Here is a 25106-nt window from a genome sequence, read left to right on the forward strand (position 1 = left end):
CTAAATATCAGAAATATATTAAATCCAGGCACTTCAGATTGGTACTCTGCCTGCAGACTAATTGCACTGAGTAAGGTCAATTAAATAACATTTATACAGTGTTTAATCTTGGGTGGCATACTTTTAGGATCAGATATAAATGCAAAACTTCAAGACACACACAGAAAAGCACATTGTTTCTGAGGTTTCAATACTTAAATATGTGAAAAAACGCCTTACTCTTGTTTGCATTTCTGCTGAATTAAACTGCACACTGGTTTGCCATCATTTCCTGTGTTTCATTGTAATTTTCCCCACTGTTAGGCAGCATATCTGTTTCTGCAGGGTAATTATTGAAATGCAAAATACACAGAAGGCGAGGACTGATAGAGCCAAAATGTTAAGGCCTTTGCCTTTCAGCCTATTTTAAGAGGATTTGGATCAGACACACTGCACCAGCAACTTCATGGACGTGACTCCTGCATGAAAATGCAAATGCAATACTGTTTGTTTGAAATGTAAACCAATGTGATTTGATGTCACTGTCACATCCGTAATACAAGTGTATCAGCTTGTATGGTCTATTATTAGACTGTCAATAATCATCACGTGACCTTTCTTTCACGAAATGACTTTCAGTTTATTTCCTGTTTACAGTCAATGTGTAGGCTGAGACATGTGTAGTTAACCCATGTGACCGTGTGTACAACCGTTGCAGCCCTTTGACCAGAGAGGTATTGTTGACAGACCATCCGCAGCAGAGTGCTGCAGCAGTGTGAAAAAGACGGACGGGGGGCGACCCACATAGTGCAAGATAGTGGTACAGCGGTGCTAGCATAATTGTATGGGTAAGACTTCTAATTTATCGTGTTTTTTTAATTCTTTGAAAACTTACCGTGTTTACAGTGTTGTTCGTTTTCATATTTAACGTGTTTCTTCGTGACAGAGCTTACACTGTCGCCTTGAACCTCGCATTTAAACGGCGTAGTTCATTTAAAAACTCAAGGCTTTTTAAATTGGATTCACTTTAGCGCAAAGTACACTATCAACTGTCAGTATTAGTATCAGCCAATAGCGTCACTCCAATCGTTTGAATATTGAACGTGAGAGGCGTGGTGATTGGCCAGAGGGATACGTCACGTGCTCCAGAGACGTTACGCTGTCATGGTTACAATGAAAGACGCTTTGTGATATCTCGCGGGGCCATACGGACTACTACTACACTGCAGGGAAATATTGTTTGAATAATTAATAGAAAGAAAGAGCTTTAATGGGAAAAATGTAAATGTTTGGACTTTTAGCAGCGTGAATGTAAAACTGTGGGAGTTTTGCAGAAGTTTTCAACGCTGGAAAAGGTAATTTCGAAAGTTAACTTAGTCATTTAACAGCCTCATTGTGGGAAAGTTTCTGATTTACCGTATGTGATAGCGCATTGCTTTACCGGTTTAAAACACTAGTAAATGAACCACATGGCTTCGTCTGGTGTTTCTGCTGTTTCAAACTATTTAACTTGTGGTTAGAAGAATATTGTAACATTTAAAAACAGTGGCTGACCGAAACCCAAGAGTCTGGTTGTCATTAAAGCGTTGTTGGTGAGTAGGGAGCCAGCTGGCACAGTTTTTGGGGTGTGGGTGGAGGAGGGGTGGGACCAAGACCCGTAATTTACGAGCTGTGTTGGGACATAAAAGCTTTCTGTGTCTTATCTTTGACAGGTAATTGCTAAAATAAGATTGATATCAGTGTTTTACGTTGTTATTTAGTACTTTTCTAAGAATAATATGTACCTCGAGAAACATTCTACTTCTTAATTATGGTAATTTATGTATATTATATTAAAGTAATTATTTCTTTAGTAGGTTTATAATTGTTTTTTTCACAATTTAAAGAAATGCGTGTGTGTTGTATTTTGATTCATTTTAAAGTACATGTATTGTAAATTCATTTTCTCACCAGAGCAAGAGAAAATGTTAAATCAGTATTAAGATTGTAATTTAATAAAAAGCCTTAATGTCATTTAAAACTAAAGGGTAGTCCAGATGCTTTAAAAGTAGTGATTATATAGTGATTAAAAAACATTTTTTTTAACACTAGAGCCTCAACTTTAAACATAACTTAGCGACAGATATGGGACAAAACCAGAATTATTGCCCAAAGCACCACAGCTGTATTAAAATTACAGAGGAAATACTGAAATTATTTTGTGATTTTGTTTTTAACAATTGCTCTCAACATTAAGTATTTAATATTAGTATTCAAGAATTTTAAAAAATCACTTAATATGCTGCATGATGTAGAGTTTAAACATTTAGTCGATTAATTGATTGGTCTAATTAAAATAATTGAAATTAACTTAGAATTTGATCAATTAATTGTTTAAGTTAGTTTTCAATCAAAAATGCCAGAAATTTGCTGACTTAAAAGTGAATGTTCCCAGCTTTAATTTGTTTCAAATTAATATCTTTTAGCATGGACAATACAAGACATTTGAAGATTAAATAACAATTAGTCGATTCATTGACAAAGTGTTCTGCAGGTAATGGATCATGAAATCAGTCTAGTATAATGCTTCAACTTAGTATTTCACCACCACATATCTCTATTGAAAGCTGATTAGCAACTGAATTATTTGGCAATGCTTTGTGATTATTCCCTCATTCTTATGTACTGCATGATTTAGTACAAACAAACTACTTCCACTTAAAATTTGTGTCTTCCTGTCTTTTGCCCACTTTTGTCTAACTGTAGGATGACAACAACACAATAGTGTTGGCAACCTGCAAGTGTTTCACAACAAACATGAGGATACAGGGACAGCCTGAGGGTGCAAGGAGGCGCCTGGATTTGAATGCAGTCGGTGAGCTCAGGGGTGTTGAGGTCATCCGTGGTCGGGCAGGATATGGCTTTACTATTTCAGGACAGCAGCCATGTTTGTTGAGTGGCATCCTGGAAGGAAGTCCTGCTGACCTGGTTGGACTCAAACAAGGGGATCGCATCATGGCCATCAATGGAACAGACGTGTCCACTGCTTTGCATGAGAATGTGGTGCAGTTGATTGGCAGCTGCAAAGGGCCTTTGCGGTTAGTGGTGCATGCTGAAGGCCGAACCATGGAGAACCCCATCCTTAATGATGAAAAATTTGGGATTGGACAGAAAAAGCGTCTTTTTCAAAAGGCAGGTGTTCTTCGCACCATCTCGCACGATTCAAACAATTCCTCCTTCAACTCAAGTCATGCATTCACCTCCAAACAGAGGCCGGTGTCAGAACCTGACATGTCGCAGTGGTCACAACAATGGAGCGCTTTAGCTGAGCAGCCAAAGGAGGAAAATTCCAGACTGGGGGACACAGACTCTGTTTTTACAGACACAGAAGAAGTGAATTCAGACTGGAGTATTTTAAACATGACCTTGGTAGTAGGCTACCTGAGCTCTACAGAGCTGATTTTAAACACTACAGAATCAGAGGAGGACTGTTTGAAAGCCATTCGTGAGCGAATACGTCAGTTGGGCACAGAGCAGGATACCCATACTCTAGTGATGATGAAGATCATGTTTGACTGCGTTCGACTTTGTGATGAAGCGGGAGCTGTTTTGGCAGCCTTCCCTACTGAAAACCTGGTTTTAGGGGCTGTGTGTGCTGAAGACCCACGTTTTTTTTGCCTGGTCACTACAGCACATATAATCAATGGCCGTGTCCCAGAGGATGGTCCTTTAAGGGCCTCCTGCCATGTTTTCTTCATCGACCCAGAGCTGGGAAACCATGAGGACCACATAGGGATTGCTGGGCGCTTTGGCTTCGACTGCACTCCAGATCCAGATGCTTTGGGCTGTCTGGAATTCCCTCAGACTCCGCCAGATGTCCTTCATTTTGTCACAGTCCTGTACAGTGACTTGGGAGAAGCCGTAGAGAGGCTTAGAGTCAGACTGGACACGGAGGCTCAGCAACAAGCCAAGGAGAACGGCAGCACTGGCAAGCAAGGCAGTGCCAGCAGTAATGGGGACAGTGGAATTGGCAATGCTTCCCCCCCTGAGGAGAGAGCGGACAGGGATTTCCCTTCTGCAATCCAAAACCACCCTGGGGCCCACCTCCCCAGCTGTCCATGGGATTATCCTCCGGCTGAAGACCTCACCCCAATAAATCTCTCCAAGAATGGCCAAAAATGTAATCCAGAGAACAGTGCCAGCACAAATTCCCTTTCAGAGTCACTACCTGGCCCTGATTCTCTGACTAGCTTTTATGGAGGTCCACCACCCAGGCTCAAGTTCCAGTTTAAGCCCCCACCACCACCTTCTCTTCCTTTGGGTAAAAAAACTAACATCTTGGGAGACCCTCTCAGAGGTAGCCAAAGGTGGTTCTCTAAGCCAAAGTGGCCTAAAACCATCAATGGTGATCCAGAGCCTCAGGTGACATCCAACAGCAACTGGTCTTCCAGTGTTAGCCTTAGCACCAGCACAAATAACCTGCCTCCCCCCATGAGCCAGATTCCCTCAGACAGGTATCAGTCAGCAGAGATCATGATGCTGCCTCCCAGAGAGGAATGGACCAAAAGATTTCTTGAACAGAGAGAGAAACAGCGGAAGGATGGTAGTACCAAAAATGTGAGTAAAGCACTTCTTTTTTTTTTTTACATTTTAAAACTAAAATCTGCAGCACTTGAAAACATTGCATCAATCCTAGTGGGAAATGCTGTCTTTACTCTTGCTTGTGACCCCTTAAAACAAAGTAATGTCTACTTGTGATCCCTTGTTACCAATAAATACTGTATATTTAGTGTGTGTGACTAGTTCAGCCAAAGAGTTTAGATTTTTGTCTTTGTTTTATTATTAGAGGCCTGAAAAGGTTTAATCATTCAATAATTTAGAAGAAAAAAGGCAAATGTTGGAGGAATGTCTGGGAAAAAAAACAATTTTTCTGGTTCAACTTTCCAAAAACAATGAGGTGAACCAGCTTTAGTGAAACAACAGTAGATTAATCGTTTTGATTAATGATAAAAATATTTTACCCATGGCTATTAAACATACATTTACACTAATTTTTCAAGCTATGATAGGATTTTCTGCTTGCTTTTGCTTATATGTATCCTTGCAGGTAATTTCTGAGCCTTGTGTTAATGAGAAATCCTTACACAAAGTGACTTTAAATAGTTCCATTGTAAGTACGGTCGTACTGAGACAAGGGCATCTGTTTCTTTACTTAGTTCATGTTAAGCACACAGCAACACAGGAAGTATTAAATGCTCACAGGGAGTTGAATTTCCAGACACTGAGGGGGCTTTTGAGGCACCTAATATGAAATACAATACCACTATTTCAGAAGTAGATTGGTAGTGAGTGTGAATCGAACTCAGAAAGCACCTGTTTGTAAGTCAGTGATGTCATGGTCATAAACATGTAGATAAAAGGAAGCGGGTCTTCTTTTAAAGTGTTGCTGTCCTCATTGCCCACAAGATGTCCCTGTGTATCCATGTAGTCACAGAAGAAACGAGCCTCCTCTCAGGAAAACAGTGATGCATGTACAACATCTCTGATTTTGTTTCTTTCTCTCAGATTCAATAAGTCAGTGATTTATATGTTGCGATGTAGTTGATAATGTTTTTATAAATCAATTCAAATTCAAGGCATTTTAGATTATGTCCAATGTGTGTTGGACAAAGTTCAGCTACAAAATCTACTGTTCTTTATTGGTGTTTTCAACGTTTATTATTACAGCAAAGTATTTTCCTCTGTTTATAAATCAGAAGTGGATTGTGTCTTTGTCTGCCAGCTTGCATTAGATCAGAGAGAAGACAATCTTGCACAGGAAGCCTGGCAAATTACAGGGTAGAGCCCATGTCATGCAGTGCTAATTATCCGCAATTCTTCAACTCTCGTTCAAACATTAGACATAACCTCTCCGATCATAAGAACAGGGCTGGTTGAACTGCATTTTCTTTTCTAAAGCGATAGGCAGGAAACCATGGAAGCTCCATGTTATCTCTAATGGTAGTTTTGACGATTAGACTGTGAAATTAGTGCCTCTGTTCTGTTGCTGTTGAAACAGCAGTAATTCAGGTTTACTTTGTGTGACCAATCTGCATGTTGTCAGAGAGGACTGTGTGTCATGGCCTCCATTATCTGTAAATACAGCAGCTTTAGCAGGAAAATCTGTCAAATTTAGTAGAAATTCTGAAATTTCCAGAGCATCTTTAGGATCTTTTTCAACTGACACACCTCAAAGTCATTTAGCACTTTGCTTATAGGCCAGAGATATACTTGCTTTTAACTACACTTTTGTGTGCATATGGTGGGCTGCCTCACGTATCCTGAATCCCTTTAGTTAATTGTGCACGTCCTCAGAAAATTATGAACGTTAGGGGCAGTATGATGATGTGACAGGGTCAGGGGGTCAGTAGGTACATCAGCAGTGACATGTACCTGTAGTTTTGAAGACAAGTCTTTTGAAGACAAGACAAGTTAAAAGAGGTTGGTGCTAGAGTGGAGCAGCCGGACGGACGATTTCTACACTACGTATACCATAGTAACACACTGTTGATGTATACAAAGCTATCATGACTGTGTTGGTTATTGTGTCTTTTCTAATTCACTTGTCTTGTGTTCTGACAGGGCTCCAGGTTTTGGGGTAAGGGTGTTCTACGTACCTCCAAACGCCGCTCAGTTAAACGCCTCAGCCTGGCACGATCACTGGATGACCTTGAGGTGGGCAACAAGTTCTTTTTCCTATTATTGGTTCTCCTAGAGGTTGAATGTCTGTAACTTTTCCAATCTTGTTGATTTTTGTCCTTGCTGCTATTGTTTTTCTTCAACAAAAGTAATTTCAAAATGAAACAACAATGATAAGCAGTGGCAGTGTTTTATAGGAAGTGCACCACCTTTTTCCAATTGGAAAATCATCACTAGGTTTCTAGAATATGTAGTCTATGTATGTTTTTTTTTAAGTTGATGGGAATTATAATATTCACAAAGTCTGTCAGTCCTCTGCGCTTCCACTTCTTCTGAGTCTATACGCAGAAAACTTGAACAGCTAAACTAATGTACACATTCAGTCCAACCATCCCCCCTTTTTTTTCATTCTGCTCCACTTTCAGCTCTTTTTTAACCTTTCATTTCCGTTGCCTTGAACTCTGCATTTGCTGCTACACTTGTGGCAAGGGGTGGCTCACAAAGTGGTCTTTGTGCGGGCCAGAGGCATGGTCCTGTTTGTTTGGGCTTGCTAATGAGCACTGCTGCACGACTGAATATCATGCTCACATTCTCTCATATTAATGTTGCTGAGGAAACCCTCTTTCTCATGCACACTGACTCAGATCCCCCCCTGCCCCACCCCCTCAAAGACACGCACACCGTTCACACACACATCCCATAGTTTCTCTAACCACACACGAAAACAAAGCAAGAAAAGGCATACTGTACTGTGTATCCACGCATTAGTCACAGTCACACACAGACACGCCCGCAGACCACACATTGCTCTCAAAGAGGCACACTACCAGTGTCCTCCTTAGAATTGTCCCAACTCACACTAAGTAGTGCTGTTGTTATAAAGCTCCAGGTCCTTAGCAGTCTGCCCCAGATGTACAGCCGCAGGATTAAAGATGGCTATAAAAGGTTACGACAGCTGCAGTTTCTGCTTGCATAGCATAACATCTATGCCTCCTTTCATTGTTGATTTATTGTAATCACAAATCCACAGTATGCTCACGTTCTCTTTGCAAATCCCCCCGTATCCTTTTTGTATGCTCAAGTTGCAAAAAACTACTTTTCGCTGCTTTATTCTGACCATTTCTGGGCATTGTGTCTGGTAGAGTTACAAGCTTTTAAACAAATAGTTAATCATGCATTTTTCTTTTGTATCTGAGATACAAGTCGCCTGATGGTAAGAGAGCCCCTCACCATGTGTTTTTGTTGGTTTGGTGATGTGTTTCATCCTATTTAGTTGCTATGGCTCCCCAGCAATTGCTAATTAGGTTGCTATCAAGAGTAAAATTAATTGTGATGTTACCGTCATCCCTAAATGATGCAGCTGTTTTCCAAGCGTTGTTGTGTGACATTTATTCCTGATTTCTGTGAAGCTGGAATGTAGAGAACTGAGAGGGTATCAGTTTTCTATTTTACACTTTAAGTATTGTTGAGTTCTCTTTCTTACACCTCGAGTTTGCTTTGTTACACAGTGATTTGTTCACCTGTGATACAAGGACTTCACAGCTCTTCTCTATCAGCAGTTACTGTGAAACCGACAGGGAGACGCAAGTTCAAGCCGGTTTGACGTGATATACTGTGTCAGGGATGTCAAGAAAAACACTGACCTTTACATGCTAGCATCATGGGTAATATGATTTCTCTTCATAGTCAAGCTTTGACATGTTTGCTGTAAAATGAATGGCTGTAGGGATGATTTTAAACAGCTGAAATGAGCTGAGTTTGGTTTGGCAACAATATATTGTGGAAAATGCATTGCAGTCTTCCATATAATGACATTTATTTTTAGATTAATGGATTATCAATGTGATTTTTCTTTGTTAGGCATATGTTGTGTAGGACTGGCTCATCTCACACTAACCACTTTAAAATTCTCATAGTTTATTCTCATTATTTTTTGATTGAGTGCATGCAGCAGGTTGGATTTGGTTCTCAGTACATGTGATTTTTTTTGTTTACACAAGATACCTTTTAATGACAAACAAGGAATTAGAATTTAAGAATTTATTATAAGTCATCTGTTGCAAAGGAACACCAGTGTAGAGTTGAAAAAATTGGTCAATTAATTGATCAGTGTATCAACAGACAATTGCTAACTATTTTGAGAATCAATGAGTTGTTAAAGTCATTTATGAAGCAAAAATGTTGATCATTCGTTGGTTCCAGCTTCTCAAATGTGACAATTTGCTGCTTTACTGTCTTTTATATGCTTGTAAATCAAATCTCTTTGGATTTAGGAATCCTGTTCAGGCAAAAATACAATGTAACGATATTTCCTTGAACGTTTCTTGTGTCAAAACACAGCCATAAATTCTTTCCGTATCCATTCATACAGTTCGTCATGATCACTGTTGGGATCCACCCACTGCAATCAATACCCAATCAGTTTGTTTTTGCTCACAGCCATATCAGTTGCATGAGTGAAGAGTGAAGATTGTTTGAAATTATGTTTTGCCATTTGCCAAATTTTCAAATGGTCCAATATTTTGTACCTTTTTATATGATTTTTTTAATCCTACATACTACCACCTTCAGGAGAGTTTAAAATATTTCCAATAAGCTAACACCCAAGAAACCAGCAAACTGTTTTCACGGTGCATTCAGCTCATAGCTACTCAGACTGCATCTAATTGAGAACGATAATTTACCCGTGAAATTTTATATTGCGGCAGACCAATACATTCCAGGTAGTAATACCATAGTGGATGTTTCATGGTCTTTAAAGGTAATTAGATCCTTACCTTGCCCCTGGGCTCTCATTTCAAGGGCTGAGCCCCACCCTGGGTTCATGGTCACAGATCAGTTGGTGCACTTCTTAAAGCACCTCGCCACAATAAACCTCAGCCCATCTAATGGCATTACCAATTATGCCCTCATACATATGCAAGGGTTGGTGGTTTTACTCTAGCAACAGATTTGGAGAAAAACTTCTGTTTTTGTTAAAGTCAGTCCAAATATGAGGTTTAATACTGGAATCTATTAAGAATTTGTACATCAAGTTCAAAACTAGAGCCTGAAAACTTATCAAACCATTGAATTACACTAAGATGTTGACCTTAAATGACTCCTTGCTCATACATATTCAGTGATAGTTGTGTGGTTAAGTGCTAAAGGGGGTTATAGTGTTTGGTTTCAGCAGCACTTTCTAACATTGTTGTGAAGGATGTTTTGAAGGACTGTTCTCACGGTACATTTTGGAAAGAAAAAAAAAAAATCTGTGATAAGCTCTCAGTCACTGCATGCATCTGGATTCACAAGGACACCGTGAGACTATTTCGGAAGTCATCATCAGTGCTTAGGGCAGACCCCTGCGGACAACCCCTGTACGTGGCCTCGCTGCATGATGTGGACGAGCCCAGAACAATTTGAAACGCGTGTAGCTGTGTTGCTTTTTCCATGGTCGGCGGTTTGCGTCACAGCGGCTAGCACAGGAATGAGCAAATGCTTGTTATTTTTCTCCACATTACAAAGGCTCTGACACGTAGCTTTTGCAACCCACACACCAAGTCAGAAAGGCACATATATATATATATATATATATATATATATATATATATATAATCCTGTGCTTTTGGATGGGTTTCAGTGTGTGCTTTTCTGGCTCGGCAGAGGGGGAAGCCTCTATATGATTTGGTGTTTTTGCAGATATCTCTGAGTTTCTATGATGAAGATGCATGTTTTGATGCATGTTGAGCTTTTCTTGTCAGATCCCCTTATGTTTTGGCATGTGGAAGAATGTGCCGCTTTGTACCTCCGTATCTTATTTCCATGCAGAGATTTTCAGAGCCCATCTGCAAATGCCCCCACATCCCACCTCACCGCTCCGCCACTATGAGCTTATTTCTTCCTCATCACTGACTCCTTGTTTGCAGCTCCAAACAGATGCTGTGCGCCCGCAACGCTCAGCAGATGACACTGTGTTCAACTTTGCAGAAATGACACCACTCGCAAGGCTGCTGTGACTGTCTTCCCACTGACTCTCTCTTCTGACGTGCTGCTGCTTGTTAACACATCTGTTAATGTGAGCAGTTAGTTAATGCACACTGTTTTATTCAGGTGCCCGCTGGGACATTCGGGGCTCCTCTTCTGCACCATGAGCGTGAAGTTTCCATTTTTCCTTTTAGGTGTGGAGACATTAGCAGCTCTTGTTTGCACGCCTTCGGGTAATAGATCTATCCTGTGGGCGTAGCAGAAAAACCAAGAGAAGGCATGAAGACATAGAGACGGGGAGGGAGGTAAACATAGAGGGAAAGAGGAGGAATTTACAGCAGAGAGAGAGAGAGCGAGAGGGAGGGAGAGAGAGGAACCGGCAACAGAGGAAGAGAGAGGGAGCTTTTGAACTCCCAGTAGCTGTCAGGATTTTCGGCTCTCCTGCACGCTCTCTCCTCCCCCGTTGAGCTCTCTCTCTCTCTCTCTGCACTGAAAACACCGATTCGCGCACGCACCAAGGAGCTCCAGCGGATGGACTCGTTTACACACGCCAGGCGTCTGGAGCAGCGCTGAAGACGAGCCAAACACACGCACCCAGCGCCATACATGGAGCAAACTTTAACTCTCAACTCTGTAAGTCTTGTCTTGAAATCCTGGAGTCTTCATTATTTTTATTTTTTTTTGCCTGTCCTCACTTCTACACTGTTTGGTGATGCCATCTTCATCTTTCACACTAGTGGTATCTTCCCTGCCACCGTTACTTTTCCTTCTTTGGGCTCTTTGTAACTCCTGTTGTTGCCTTTGAGCGGCATACAGTGGTTAGCTTGTGTGGTCTGTCAGAGGAATGTTTTGACCAGTGCCAGCTGAACTCTCATGTGCTGTATGACACACACTGCGCTGCTGTATACAGCAAAATGTGGTCTAGCATCTATATCAGGATGCACGCTGACTTTAAATTAGACGTTATACTAAAGGGGGGTTTTGTGAAGTGGCCCAGGATTATTCTTGTGAGCTGAACATGGAGGGTCGCTTATGGGCCCTTGAATGAGGTGCGCTCTGTTGCACTCGCCCTGAGAAATTGACCCTTTTTTTGAAATCAATCGGGGGCATCGGGAGAAGTTAGATCTGGTGTGAGAGGAAACCGAGATCAGGGGTTGTTGTGTCAGATAGAATTAAATCCTCAGTGAATGTTCACTTGCGTATTTCTTTGGTAGTCATGTACCAACCGCAGTTGAGTTTGAACTTGAAATGGTTGCCTGTTGTTTTGCCTTGCCCCTGTTGGCTTTGTGCAGGCATGTCCCCGCTCTGATTCACCACTTATCACACAGCAACCTTTGCTAAAATGTCTCTCTTCTTTTACTGCATGATCTTTATTGCTCATACAGTATGTCTTAAAGGAACTAGTATATGCAAGCAGCCAGCTTACATGCACTTACATGTTGAGTTATGATTATTATTAATATTATAACAGTTTCTAAAATTAGATGCCGCACTTCATTATATGAATTCTTCCCTCTTTTTTTTTGATGTGGGTGTTATGACTTGAGAAGATGAGCAGGAATAGTGTGTTCCTGGGGATTAGCTGGTAGAGGCAGGAGAACACGACGCACTTTTATCTCGCTGACATCACATGGCCAGCTCTGGGAGTGTGGGTGGACAGTTGCGCTCACAAAATGTGTCCTTAGGCTAGCATTAAAGGATGCAAAGACTAAGCAGCCTGACATTTTCTAAATGTCTCCACTATGATTCTTTTTCTTCTTTCCTCCTCCTTCAAGAGGTTTTATTGCAATTATATAGGCTGCTCTCTCCAAACCCACCAACTGGAAAAACAGTACATTAACAGAACAAAACTTGAGTAGAAGTTATTTAACTGTCCAGCTGCTCCGGGTATGAATATGCAACAGCCAATAACCAGATGACCAGATGTGGCTGTGGTTGCTGAGTTTGCTGTTTGACCAAACTGTAACCACGGAAAATACCCGCTGCCTCGCCATCTCTGGACGGACACGCACTGCTGCTCCACTTTTGGCAGTTGTCACACCAACACTATGACATCATCCATCGACGTTAAGGATTATGATATATTTTTTTAGGTTAACCACATAGCTCTCCATTATGCCTTATTGATTGGCTGTAGGAAATGCCATCTGAACCAGGATGTCTATGGATGTGATACACCACTTCTGGAAATGATTCATTCTCCACACACTGTTTACCTTCCTCAATCGGACTATTATTAAGTTTCTCTGCTTCACTGAAAGGGAATCTACTGCCAAGGGTGTGGAGGTTACTCAACAAGGAACGGCTTTAGAACTGCCAAAGACTTTTATCACCTCCCTGGTAACAGTTTAGACATGTCTTGGATACAGTGTGCCGCTCATCGTGTTCAACTCTTTACCTCAGACCTGTAGCTCAGGTGACGATGGGGCGCGTTTGATTCATGTCTTGGACATTGTGCAAGACAGTCTGTCTTGTTTCAACTGGAGAGGATTGCAGGGAGTTTCAGAAAGTGAACGTAGTTGGTATCTTTTTGGCCTTGTGTTGATACAAGATGCTGCGGAACTAGGCCAAGGTCTTGTCTTCTTGCACTGTGGAAGTCATAAACATTCATTGTTGGGGCGGCCAAGTTACTTTCACTGTGATATTGTGAGGGATTGGCTCGGCGCCCTACTGTGGCAGCCGAAAAACCAAATTTCCCTCATGAAATATTTCTATAACATCTTTATAACATGGTCAACAATGAAAAAATACAAAATATCTATTTATATAACTTGATTATTGCATCACATGTAAGTTGAGTAAAATGCTGCGCATTGTTCATGTTGTGACCTGCAGCATGTGTCGTGGTATTTCTAAAGGCAGTACATATTAAGACTGCCCTGAAATGCAAATCAGTAGTAGGAGTAGTGCTAGATGACTGCCATGTTGTAGAACGCATATGCTTAAGCAAAAGGGTACTGAAAAAAGTGACAAAAAAGTGTTTTTAAGGAAGACTACAGATATATTGTGTTTTGTGTGTACAGAGTATCACACTCTGCTTCTAAGTCTCAAATGTACCTCGAGTAATAACTGCATTTTTTGCCGCTGTGAGCATTACCATGAACTTGTCACCATGCCAAACATCCATAAAGACTGAATGCCATCCTATATCCCTTCGCCTAAAGGGTTAAATTTAAGCCAAAGTTGTATCTTTCCCATCTTTCACAGTTTCACTCAACCAGCTCAGGTTCCCTGCGTGACCACAAGGATTAGTCAGGAGGATTTACAGGAAGTAAACAATTATGGCAGTACCTCATCAGAGGCAAGGTATAGCTTTGTACACATCCAGGAGGCAGATATTCATTCATATCATGGTCTTATCATGCAACAAACAGGCACCCAGACTTCTCATAACACTGTGCACTGCGTTTTCCTGTAAGTTAGTTTGGTGGAAAATCGGGGGGGGAGAGTCACTGAGCTAATTATAAGTGTCAGGTTTCAGGTTGGAAAGTCCATTTTGGGTGTTTTTATGGAAGAGAAAGAGCAGTATGAGGGTGTGGTGGCATCTTATGTGGTTTACCCACCTCGAGCCCTCCAGGCTCATGTGAGTACAGACTCTACGATAATAAATTGAGAAGGGAGGGGTCATGGTCCCCGGTTCTAGTTTCTCTCTCTGAAGTTATCTTATCTTTGTGAGGTTCAGCTTGGCCTGTAAATCTATAAATTTACAATTACTCATTTATATATATATATAGCATTTCTTCCAACCAGTCCACCTGCGGTACGCCAAGATTCATGTTTATTAACCTCGGGTTCAAGCAGAGTTTAAGTCACATTACTATAAAAAGTTGGGAAAGACTGATATTGGTTTCCTGACCCTGCAAGAAGTAGAATAGCAGAAGGGAAAAAGGTAAACATCTCTATTCAGAGGAATGCTAACACTCTCAGCTTTTTTTTTTTCTTTTTTTTTATCAGCAACAAGTGGCTCACTCACACACACCAGCAACACTGCACAAATCATAGTAATGACACTTTAATCCAGACAGGAGAAGAGCCGTACCCATCTGCTGCGGCAAACTGGTTAGAGTTGGGGAACAGGCAGTAGATTACTGCTGATCAGGGGAGGATTAAGAGATGGAACGCATTTTGACGATGGCCTCTGTTTGCATGCAAATGGCTCATGTCTTTAAAGACGTGGAGAACAACTCATTCGTTAGCCGAGGGGATTACACTTGAAAGCCACCTCGACGGATGTCTCGACTCTTTACTTGGCTCGAGACATACATCCTCCCAGCATTGTTGTAATGTTTGATGTAAGGTCTTTATTTGTTTGTTTAAAAGAAAACTCATTTTAATTGATTAATTAGTTTAGATCAAACTCCTCAGAGATTAACATGATTAAATCACAACTTCCCATTCACCTCCTGGCATTTAGTCTCATCTGTATACACAGATAACATGTTTTACATCTGAATTTGTAAACAACAGAAAATATCTGTTATCTATTCTGTGTTATTTAATGTTAATGTCCTTATTTCTTTTTTATGTAAATCTTTTCCTTACAATAGAATAGATCTGTCAGTAAGGGTGAAATAATGACCCTGGTCAGCAGATTAAAAGAATGTTTTTTCAGGTGTTTGTTGATAAAAATCAAAAAGTTACATATATATTTTGTAAAAAAATATAATGCTACATTCACACCTGTAAAGTCAGACACTTGGGACTGCCAACTCAGTTGCAAAACACTTGTATTTAGTCTAAAATTCAAATTCAGAATGATTTGTGCTGTGTTGATGAAGGTTTTCATCAAAATCACAAGCCTTCCGGTTTAATATCTTTAAACTAAAAATAAAAATCAACTTCTTCAAGCTTTGGGTTGACTCATATCATTGTGAAAATATTAACTTGATATAACATTTGAGACTCAATTAGATCATAAGGGAGGTGAGATTATATCACTGGCATAAGTTCTGAGGCTCTTGCGATTAAAAATAGGATTTCTCAACAGAGCATGATAGCAAGACACATATTAACACAGTAATATGTTTATTGTGTGCAGATTATGAAAATATGCTCTTGTTTGAAGGGACTGAATATAGAGTTGGACATAATGCAGATAGCAAATCTAAGGGGACGGTAATTGTGTTCATATTGTTTACCATTCCTGGTCCCCTAGCATCACATAAGCAAGCTGACCTCATCAGTTCCTTGCTAATGTGATAGAGTGTCTGGTGGATTTGCTATGATAAACAAGATTTCTCACAGTAAAAACATTAGGTCCCACTCCGTAGCCTCCAAAATTCAAACACAACGTTGTCTGTCTACACTATCATCACTTAGATATTGTCAGAGGAGTTTTCATAATTCTCCAAAGAAGTCTCTTTCTCTGCTTCTCACTCCTTGCTTGGTTGGGAAAGAAATGTCTCTTCCATCTTATCAGTCACCGCACCCTCGCCTCCCTCCCTCAAAAGGAAGTTGCCTCCATGCATGGCTCTTTCTTGATGTTATTTTCAGGGAACAGTCTGCCGCAGATAGCAGACCGAGATTATTTTTCCGTCTTCGGTCAAGATTGCCTGGTGGAGAACTTGACGTGCAGTTAGATGTCTTGTGACATGCAGCGCTCATTGTCGCAGTGAACCCTGACTAGAAAAGTTTCACAAATTGATTAAATCAAGCAGCGGCTCAGAGCTCACGTGAAAACTGTTTATTTCAAACTGTCCCCAGTCAGCAACATAAAGGATAGAAATAGAGAAAGTGCTTTTCCTGGAGGCATTTTTGGTTGGTGATGTTCCAACATGTTTTGCTCTTATAGATGTGCTCACCTGGCTGCAGTGAACTATCTGCCTCGGGCGGGGTGGGGAGGGGGGGGTCAAAGGCCAAAAGAAGACCTGAAGGGCTTAAATATACCATTTTTGTGTCCTGACCACGATTGTAGATGACTCAACTCAGTACCCTGAATAACTTCTAATTACCGCATGTCTGCATCACTGCAAATGTACATGAAATCGTAAACAATCTGTCTTCCTGTGCCCCGATAAAGTATACACTATGTAATAATCTGCATAGTGTGGGGGGGTTTTTGGCAGTTAGCGTACAAGAAATTCAGTGACCTTAATAAAACTGCAACTTTGGAAAGATTATGCTACTTTTAAATTTGGAAACATCACAAAGAGAAAGCAAGAGGTTCCTCCAGAGATTTAAGACTTTATTTTATATTTTTGAGATTTTCCTGGAGCCGTCTCAAGACTGTACCACTTTTTTTTTTTTTACATTTTTTTCAGCTGAAGAGTAGCTCGTTCATTTATTTTGTGGTTTTCGTTATCAATTAAATTGAGATTGCACAGATCATATAGTTACTTTTTCCTTTGTGAATGCGCTATGTACTCAAAACCCCAGTCTGAAGTAGTCCGTCTCCTTCTTTAGGCCTCAGTGCGCTTCAAAAGAAGTGCTTGTGGGATAGTCTAACAGCATCTGAAATCTCCGGTCTTGACAGTGGAAACAGTGGGAGCTGCGTCCCAAAATTTTTGGTATTTTCCGAAACAGACAACCCGACAATAATGCCTACTGTACTTTACGCAGCGATTGGCTGGGTGTGCAGAGACGGGGAAAGTAGGCAGGAAGTTTTCTCTCTCAAGGTCCTTTTTTTTTTTTTTTTTTGCATTTTGCATTTTGCATTTTACACGACAACTTCCATCATTTTTTTATGTGTACAAGCGAACGCAACACATGAATGCCTTTGGGGAGGAGAGACTGTGAGAGCGTGCGTCGAACAACCTAGTTTCCTTGAAGCATACTGAGACTTTTTCTATCACTGTTTCCCCATGTGCCCTCTTTCATGTGTTCATGTGTACATATATGAACACACGTCAACCTCCCGTAGGAGTTGGAGCTGTCATCTGTGACTTGCCTGTCAGGGAGACCAGATTGCCCCCTCCGAACCATTAACACAGCCATGCACATATGACAAACATCCAATTTCCAAAGTGATAGACCATGTAGAAATCTAATTAAACGGGGGAAATCTACCATGAAAACCAAGCTGTTAATAAACACTGTATCTGATCCATTATTTACGGCAAAATTAAGACCAAATAATACTAGCTCTTTTGTCACGAGAAAACCTTAGAATGAGCCACCCGTGCTTTGAGAATAATAGTCGGTCCAGAAACAGTCGGCATGCTGATTGTAGAGATTTGCCAGAAATGTGGAGGCACAGCGCTGCAGCAGAGACGAGGAGTGATGCCAGAATAAAAACCTATTTTCTTTTTCTGGTACATGAGCTAAATTGCTAGCAGAAAACACCAACTGACACGATTACCGTCGGGGGCGTACGAATGGCGCTCTGTGACAGCAGATAATGAAGCTCGGAGTTCAGATTGTGGGCTAGCAAACTTTTATTTTGATTAAAACAAAATTCATATGGTTTCAATTTATCCTGACTGGGTATTTTCTTTCTATTTTCTCTTTCAAGTAAAGGGAGAGTACCCCGGCTGGAAACAAAAGGGGGGGAAAGGCCGATGTGGTTTTGACATAGTGAGTGTGTGTGTTTTTGTGAGGGGAATGAAGGGGGGCTTAATTCATCTGATTCCTTCATGCCACTGTGGCAGAGGCTGTATGTATTGTCAGGCGGGTTGCCATAGCAACAGCTGCAGAGTAAGGAAATCTTTCTTTCCTCCTTTACACCCCCCTCTTCTCCCTCCTTCTTTCTGTCCAGTACCATGTCACATTTCTGCCTCTTTCTCCCTCCCTCTCTTTCCCTCGGTCTGACTTGTACAGACATGGTTTGCAGAGTTTTGGGTGGGGAATGTTCAGGTATGCGTTCACACACACACACACACACACACACACACACACACACATATTCTGTCTGTGTGCTGCTGGTGTAGCAGACTAGGGAACAATGAGTCTCAAAAAGAGACTTTCCTTCAAGAGGACCTGGAACTTCAACACTGTAAGTAAACTGGGGCTTGCCGACCAAGCCTCCTCTTCCTCCCGTGTATGAAGCGGGGAGCCTCCTTTTGTTCAGTCAGCTGTTTTTCTCATTAATCTCCCTCTTTGTCGCTCGTCTCGCTCCCACTCTGAACAGCTGTTTGAAGCGGTGGGGACTCGTGGTTGTTTGTTTGCGGGGTGCTAGAATCAGCCTTGACTTGTGTGAAAGTTTCAAAGACGCTTCTTTTTATCTCGACTGCGGTAAAGTGATAAACAGGGTACATCTCAACCCTGTTTTTAAAGGCAAGAACATGCCTCAACAAGCTCAAAAGATAAATGAACTCACTTTTGAATCATCAGAAACACTCTCTGTGAGAGGTCTTAAGAAGTGACATTAACATTCGGGAATATGTGGTTTACCTTTCAACTTATTTAGCGTCGAGAAAAGTTTGTTTTTGTCACGGCGGCTTAGTTCAGATCATACACATAAATCTGTCTTGGTGTGATCATCTACGTTCCTTCAGCATGTGGTGTCTCGAGATGCCAGACTCTACGGCGTGGAGGCTGTACCACAGTAAAGCTGGAGGAGCGTTTTCCAACCGGAGAGCCAAATCCTGTTCTATTCAGAGCCAGGGTACTCGCTGTGACTTGAATTGTGATTTTTGTCCATTTGGTTGATAACAACCTAACGTGGACAGCTTTCAGTGGGATTCCAGCTGGGAAATGGGATCTTTGCAATGTAGTCCTATATGAAAGGGATCAAAGAGGGCCTGTACTTCTCTACAGCCACCCACAGTGGACCGGCTCGTCACCGGAGGTGTCAACAGAGGAAGAGAGTGTGTGGACACGAGGCGATGGTGTGCCTGGGTCATCACTTCAGCCTCATTGTAGGGGGACTTGTGGGTAAGGAAGCAATAACAAGTTAAAAAACACACAGTGGTGTGTGTGGTCTAACCCCTGCTGCCTCATGAATACATACACACAACAGCCTCTGTATGTTTGCAGACCTACCTAGTGAGGTTGACCAGGTAGGCTTGTATAATTTGTTGTCATCATATGTGAGAATACTGCTGAAATAATTTAGTTATTTAATATTTATTAATACATTTTAAATGACAGATTTGTTGCTTAAGTCATTTAGGATGTTAATATTTGCTGACTCCATTTTATAACCTTTGACACTGATTATTTTGGAGTTTTGGAGTTTTGGTTAATCAAATTAAGCAATTCGAAGACATCGTGAGCAGCTTTCACTATTTTCTAACTTTTATAGATCACTTAATTGACATTAATTGATAATTGAAAACCTTATTTGAGAATGAAAGTATAATTTGACTTTAATTTAATAAGTTTTGAGGCACAGGAGGTCAAATTAGTTGCCTTATTTCGCAATATTTCCATTCACGCAGACGTTTCAGTATAGTTACACAACTTATGACATTCAGAATCAACATAATTCTCCTCTGACATGTGTGTGGTATAACAGATGACATATTACATCAACTGTGTGTGTGTGTGTGTGTGTGTGTGTGTGTGTGTGTGTGTGTGTGTGTGTGTATGTGTGTGTGTGTGTGTGTCAAGGCAGCATCAATCATAATTTGTTGTAACTCTCCCACTCGTATAGATCACTGCGTAAGTGGAAGTTCCACTGTTACAGGAAGTAGATGTCTATCACATTTGTCATCTTAGACGTACAAATCCTCCATATATAGGTTTTAAAGGCTCCTGAAGTACTAACAATAGTGAACACACCTGCTCATATACCACAGTCTCAGCTTGGAGACCTTTTGTTTGATCAAAACCAAAACATACGTCACGATGTGTGATGTCTGTCTTGTTCTTTAAAATGAGCCACAGTCTCTATATTTAAGGTTTGCGGTTTAGCTGCTTTTAGATCCAAAGGGACATGCAGATGGAGTGGGTGTTCTCTCTTTTCTCTCTCTCTCTCTCTCTCTCTCTCTCTCTCTTCTGTGTCGGCTTCATCCTAGCCACCATGATTAGTGAACACATGCTAGCCACCACTGAAGGGGGGGTAGCCTTTGGGTGTTGACTACATGGGGTTGGACTCAGCAGCCTTGGAGTTGTAAAGAAGCCGTGACAGACAATTAGTGGTTTAGTGGTCTATGTCTGATAGAGCTTTTACATGTGGTCAGTCCCAAAATGGAACGAACTGTCACGTCAGTGCACATGACCCTGCCTTCTTCAGATGGCCGGTTGCATCAACACAAACTACAAAGAATGGGCTGGTCCGCAATATGTCTGGACTTGTTCTATCACCGATTGATCAAGCTGAAAACTACTAATTAAATCAAAACTCAGAGCCAATTTAGAAATTATACTTTGAATAAAGTCAGACTGGAAAAAGACAACATACCCTAATATTTCACTTTCAAAAAATAGCTTGATCATGGACCAGACCATGACTTTTGATAGGTTTCATTGTTCTGTTATAACAAGCTCTACAATCCAGTATTATGAAACTGCACTAAAGCACAAACTGCATGTACTGCTCACACCAAAGCACTAGCCTGCCATGAAGTGCCTTGTTTAGACGTATCATCAGCCTTGAATATTCACACTTTGAAGTGGCAGCTCAGAAAACACTCTTCTGGAAATAGTCGCCTCTTTTCAGACGAATCCTCCAACGCGCTGATTTTTCAAGTGTTCTTGGACCAAGCCCTAAGATGTGCCTCTCATATCCTCCCCTGCATTTAAATATATTTGCGGCAACAGCTTCACAGTCGGGGAATTAAACCTCTTTCTAATCATAATCATACTAATAGCTTTACCAGGAGCCCAATGCTGATGCTGTGATTTCAAACTGCAGCATTGCCAAGTAAATATTTGTTGATCCATCATAAGATCAGACACGGGTGGTATTTTATTGAGCGTTATTATTTGGCTATAATTACACCCAATTATAGAAAGTTGTCACTGTGAAATTTCAGTGCCCACGAGGGGTGCTTGTGCTGTTGCCTTTTATTCAGGGACATCTACACATACATAAACCACTCACTGCCCCGAATTAGCAAGTGAAAAGAGAACCATTACAGTCAGTGATGGCCTCTCAAGTAGCTCTGCTACTTGATGAGCTCTGATCTTTGTGACGGCAGTTAGCAGGAATGCACAGATTCAGGGCTGTGAGTGTGTGAGGATAAAATAAAATGAGGGGTGGGTCCTGGTGTGGAGGTGTGAACAGCTGTGTGTGGTGGAGGCCAGGGGTCCCACCCATTTACAAATTAATGGTCTTGTGAAAGGACCCAAGATCCAACCCCTTCTCAGCAGCACACACACACACACACTCACAAACACAAACCACAAAGAGATACATCTCAGAGAGACCGGTGGGATGCCTGGACACACACTGCTATCCGCACACTCTTCAGTCCCTTGTCTCAGCACAGGAGGTCATGAGGGCAGCCTCTCACTCATGTCTCTCTTTGTTCTCTTTCAGTCTGCTGCTTCCTCAGATGGTGGTGAGTACAATTCCTTTATTTCAACTCTAAACTACTATTCTTTACAAAAAAAATACATGAGCCTTTTGATATGAAATTTACAAGGGAATGAAAGCTGTGTTAAAGAATACTTGCAATCCTTAAACTTGGTTTTTAAATCTTTTCCTTAATTATCCTCTTTCACTGACATAGTGCTTTGTCCAGTATTTTCAGTGTCTGTTTCTTTATTTCTCATTTTCTTCTCTACCCTCAAAACAGCAACTTTGTAGTTGCTCAATAAAACTGTTTAATGAAAAGACTTTTAATGAGGATGATGTATTCACTGTATGCAGCACGCCTCATTAATAAAAGATGTTTGCAGAGCGTGTTTTGGGTTACAGACGTTGGCTAGTGTGTGCGCTGTCCGGTCCTCCCTTTCATAGCAGTTTTTAATAACATTTGCTAACAGAGTGACCTCGTAGTGCAGCTCTGCTCCTTTTTACTGTGGATGTGGATCAGACATGCACGGTTGTTTGCTCTCTAAAGCCACCTCGCAAACTGAGCAGCACACATTGTGGTGAACACGGATCCCAAAGCCTCAGTCATAATACATTAAACCAAGTCCAAGCAAACTGCTTGTCAGCAAACTTTAAACAGTGTCACAGTGAAACATTTGACCTTATTGTAAAAAAGAAAATTCCACAGTTTCTCAGATTATTGTACTCAATTCAGCGCCTATATGATTTTAAGGAAACATCTACTGATTCAGTTGGGCTATTTCCTAAGAAACGAGGATAAGCTGTTGGTTTTAAAGGTCACGCAGGGGCCACATTAGTCATAATCTGAAAGACCTCACCGCAAGACTGTCAGTGATGTCATGTATTATTTACAGTGCTTTTATTTCACAATGACACAGTTGACCCACACCTAATTGTAAAAAACCAGCCCACTTGTGCAGGCGTACTGGCAAAATGAAGATATGCAGCACTGTACCTTACTTGACCCAGCTAGCATTTCTATTCTCATCAGCAATGATAGACGCTGGTTGCCAATGCCAACCAGTTGACTCTCCACAGAATGACAATAGCTATATCTGTAACAAATCCTACTGTGTCCCTTTTGTTTGTTTGTTTTTTTCTTTTTATTGCACCCTGCTTGGTTGTTCTACAGCTCTAAAATGGCCATCTGCCACCATGATAGCAGGTACTGTGCAGGGCGAGGCTCTACTTTAGCTGACCACGACTCCCCAGATCCTTACCCATTCTCCCTCCTCGAGTCCCTATAATCAGCCGTGCCTCCTCTCTTTCTTCTCCTTTTATTCTGCTCCCTCTTCGCTCCACTCTCTTAACAACTTAGAGGTTTTTCTTCATAGGATGCAATTAGATCAGTTATCCCTGCGCTCCAGTTCTCTCTCATGACCTATGTTGAACTTTGACATTCAGTTACTGTGTAACATTCATTGGTGGGAAGTGTAGCAACTAAAGAGCCATTAGCTTTCCTTTCAATCCCCATTGGCCTTTGCCTTGTAGTCTAATCCATTTTCTGTTTGTAATTTTATTTGGTGCAGTTATAGGGCACCTTTTGCCTCTTCAAATAATCATTGTGTCTAGCTAGATTTAGGACAAGTTCATCCTTCTTTTAACTCCACCAGGATCAAGACTTTTCTTAAAATGCTGACAAATTATGTGTCTTTCTTACCAGCAATTTCCTCAAGCCAAACTTAGACCCTTAAGGAAATTGTTGAAAAGATTGTAGTGAGAATTTGTGGTGAATTAGCTGAGCTTGATACATTAACACTAGAACTAGAGTCTGATATTGTTCCAATTATATAATTCTGTTGTTTTGTGTTTTGTCTGCTTTCTTGTTTATATTTTCACCAAATATCACAGACGTGCTTTTTATGATGGCCGTTTGAAGATGTGTATCAACAGAAGATAGTTTTTGCTCACAAATAATGTTTTTTATGGGTTCCTTAGCAGCAACGAAATCTTTATAAAAAGCATGGATTAAATGACAGCACTCAGTTTACCTCCTCAGAAGTTGAATGGAGGTATATGATGTCAAGAGTGAAGAAAACAAGCACACAAAAATGATAAAATCCACAGGAATATTTAGAAAGGTTAAGAGGGCACGCAGGAGATGACTCTGACATTCCCTCGGGCTGGAATTACCCTTTAACAGTAGAGCCTTTTGACCTTTGCGTTGCTATCCCATCTTGCAGATTATAGTGGAGTCCAGTTGCAGGGATGCTGCAGCCAGAGCAGCCTGAACAGTAATGGCAGTCTTCCAGGAGCAGGAAGCCATCGAGGGGTTCCAGAGCAGCGTGTGGCTAGCTGGGCCGCCTGCTTCGAGCGTCTCCTTCAGGATCCAGTGGGCGTACGCTACTTTTCGGTAAGCTGAGCTCGATAAAAAAGTTGAAAAATTAACTGTAGCGTTAACTGTTAATTACAATAATGTGTTGAAAGGAAAATCAGAAACATTAGCATTCATCTGGAGTCATATTTCTGTGCACATGATACATGTAAGTCCAGTATTCACTCTCCTTTTAGCTTTGTCTTGCTCTCCACCAACTACGCAGGGAAATATCTGGATTTTTAGCTGCTAATTGCTCCACTTCGTTCACCAGCGAGTCGCCAACTTTGTTCGCCTGCCATTTAGCGATGGGAAGGTGGTGTACAGGAGGAAATGACACTAGGAAAGTGGTGCGAATTAACCAAAACAGTAAATTTGCGGGCCAGAAAACAAAGACTAATTGCTAAAACGTTAGGTAGTGTTTAGAGGACCTCAGAGTCATTTTATCCATGGTTAATACAAAAATATTGATTTTAGCAGCTTTTACAAATTCTAAGCTCTTATAAATTTGCAATAGGTGCTAGTTCAGAACCCAATATCAGTATTCAACCCCAGTGAGTCCAGGCTTCTCATTTATGTCTCCACGTAGGCACATCCCACATAAAAGATGTGTCTTTGCAAGTAGCCTACAACACCTTCAGAAGACTCAACGCTAAGTTCTGACTCCTGGAACCACCTCCCTCCTCACCTTCCCTTAACACTGAACAGCGCTGCACTCGCCCACACTGTCCTGCGCCTACACATACACAAATCTTGTTCACAACATTACACCCAATAATTTATTTCCTCACTACTGGTCTCAACAACAAC

General features: G+C 41.2%; 1 protein-coding gene across 3 annotated transcripts in view; it reads left to right on the top strand.

Moving 5' to 3' along the window:
- Window positions 1-654: 654 nt before the first annotated feature.
- rgs12a (regulator of G protein signaling 12a) overlaps window positions 655-25106 on the top strand; it is a 38710-nt gene continuing 14258 nt past the window's right edge. Inside the window, exons 1-5 of one of the 3 annotated variants that reach the window (XM_067580985.1) lie at window positions 655-827; window positions 2725-4575; window positions 6580-6672; window positions 21965-21986; window positions 24166-24335. In XM_067580985.1, the coding sequence (XP_067437086.1) occupies window positions 2776-4575; window positions 6580-6672; window positions 21965-21986; window positions 24166-24335 (2085 nt within the window). In that variant the 5' untranslated portion in view covers window positions 655-827; window positions 2725-2775. Of the gene's footprint in view, window positions 828-1158; window positions 1335-2724; window positions 4576-6579; window positions 6673-10900; window positions 11236-21964; window positions 21987-24165; window positions 24336-25106 lie in introns of those variants that run through there. The other 2 variants (XM_067580984.1, XM_067580986.1) reach the window with 2 other exon arrangements.

This window comes from Thunnus thynnus, chromosome 22, assembly GCF_963924715.1.
Source record: "Thunnus thynnus chromosome 22, fThuThy2.1, whole genome shotgun sequence".
In the NCBI taxonomy this organism is placed as follows: domain Eukaryota; kingdom Metazoa; phylum Chordata; class Actinopteri; order Scombriformes; family Scombridae; genus Thunnus; species Thunnus thynnus.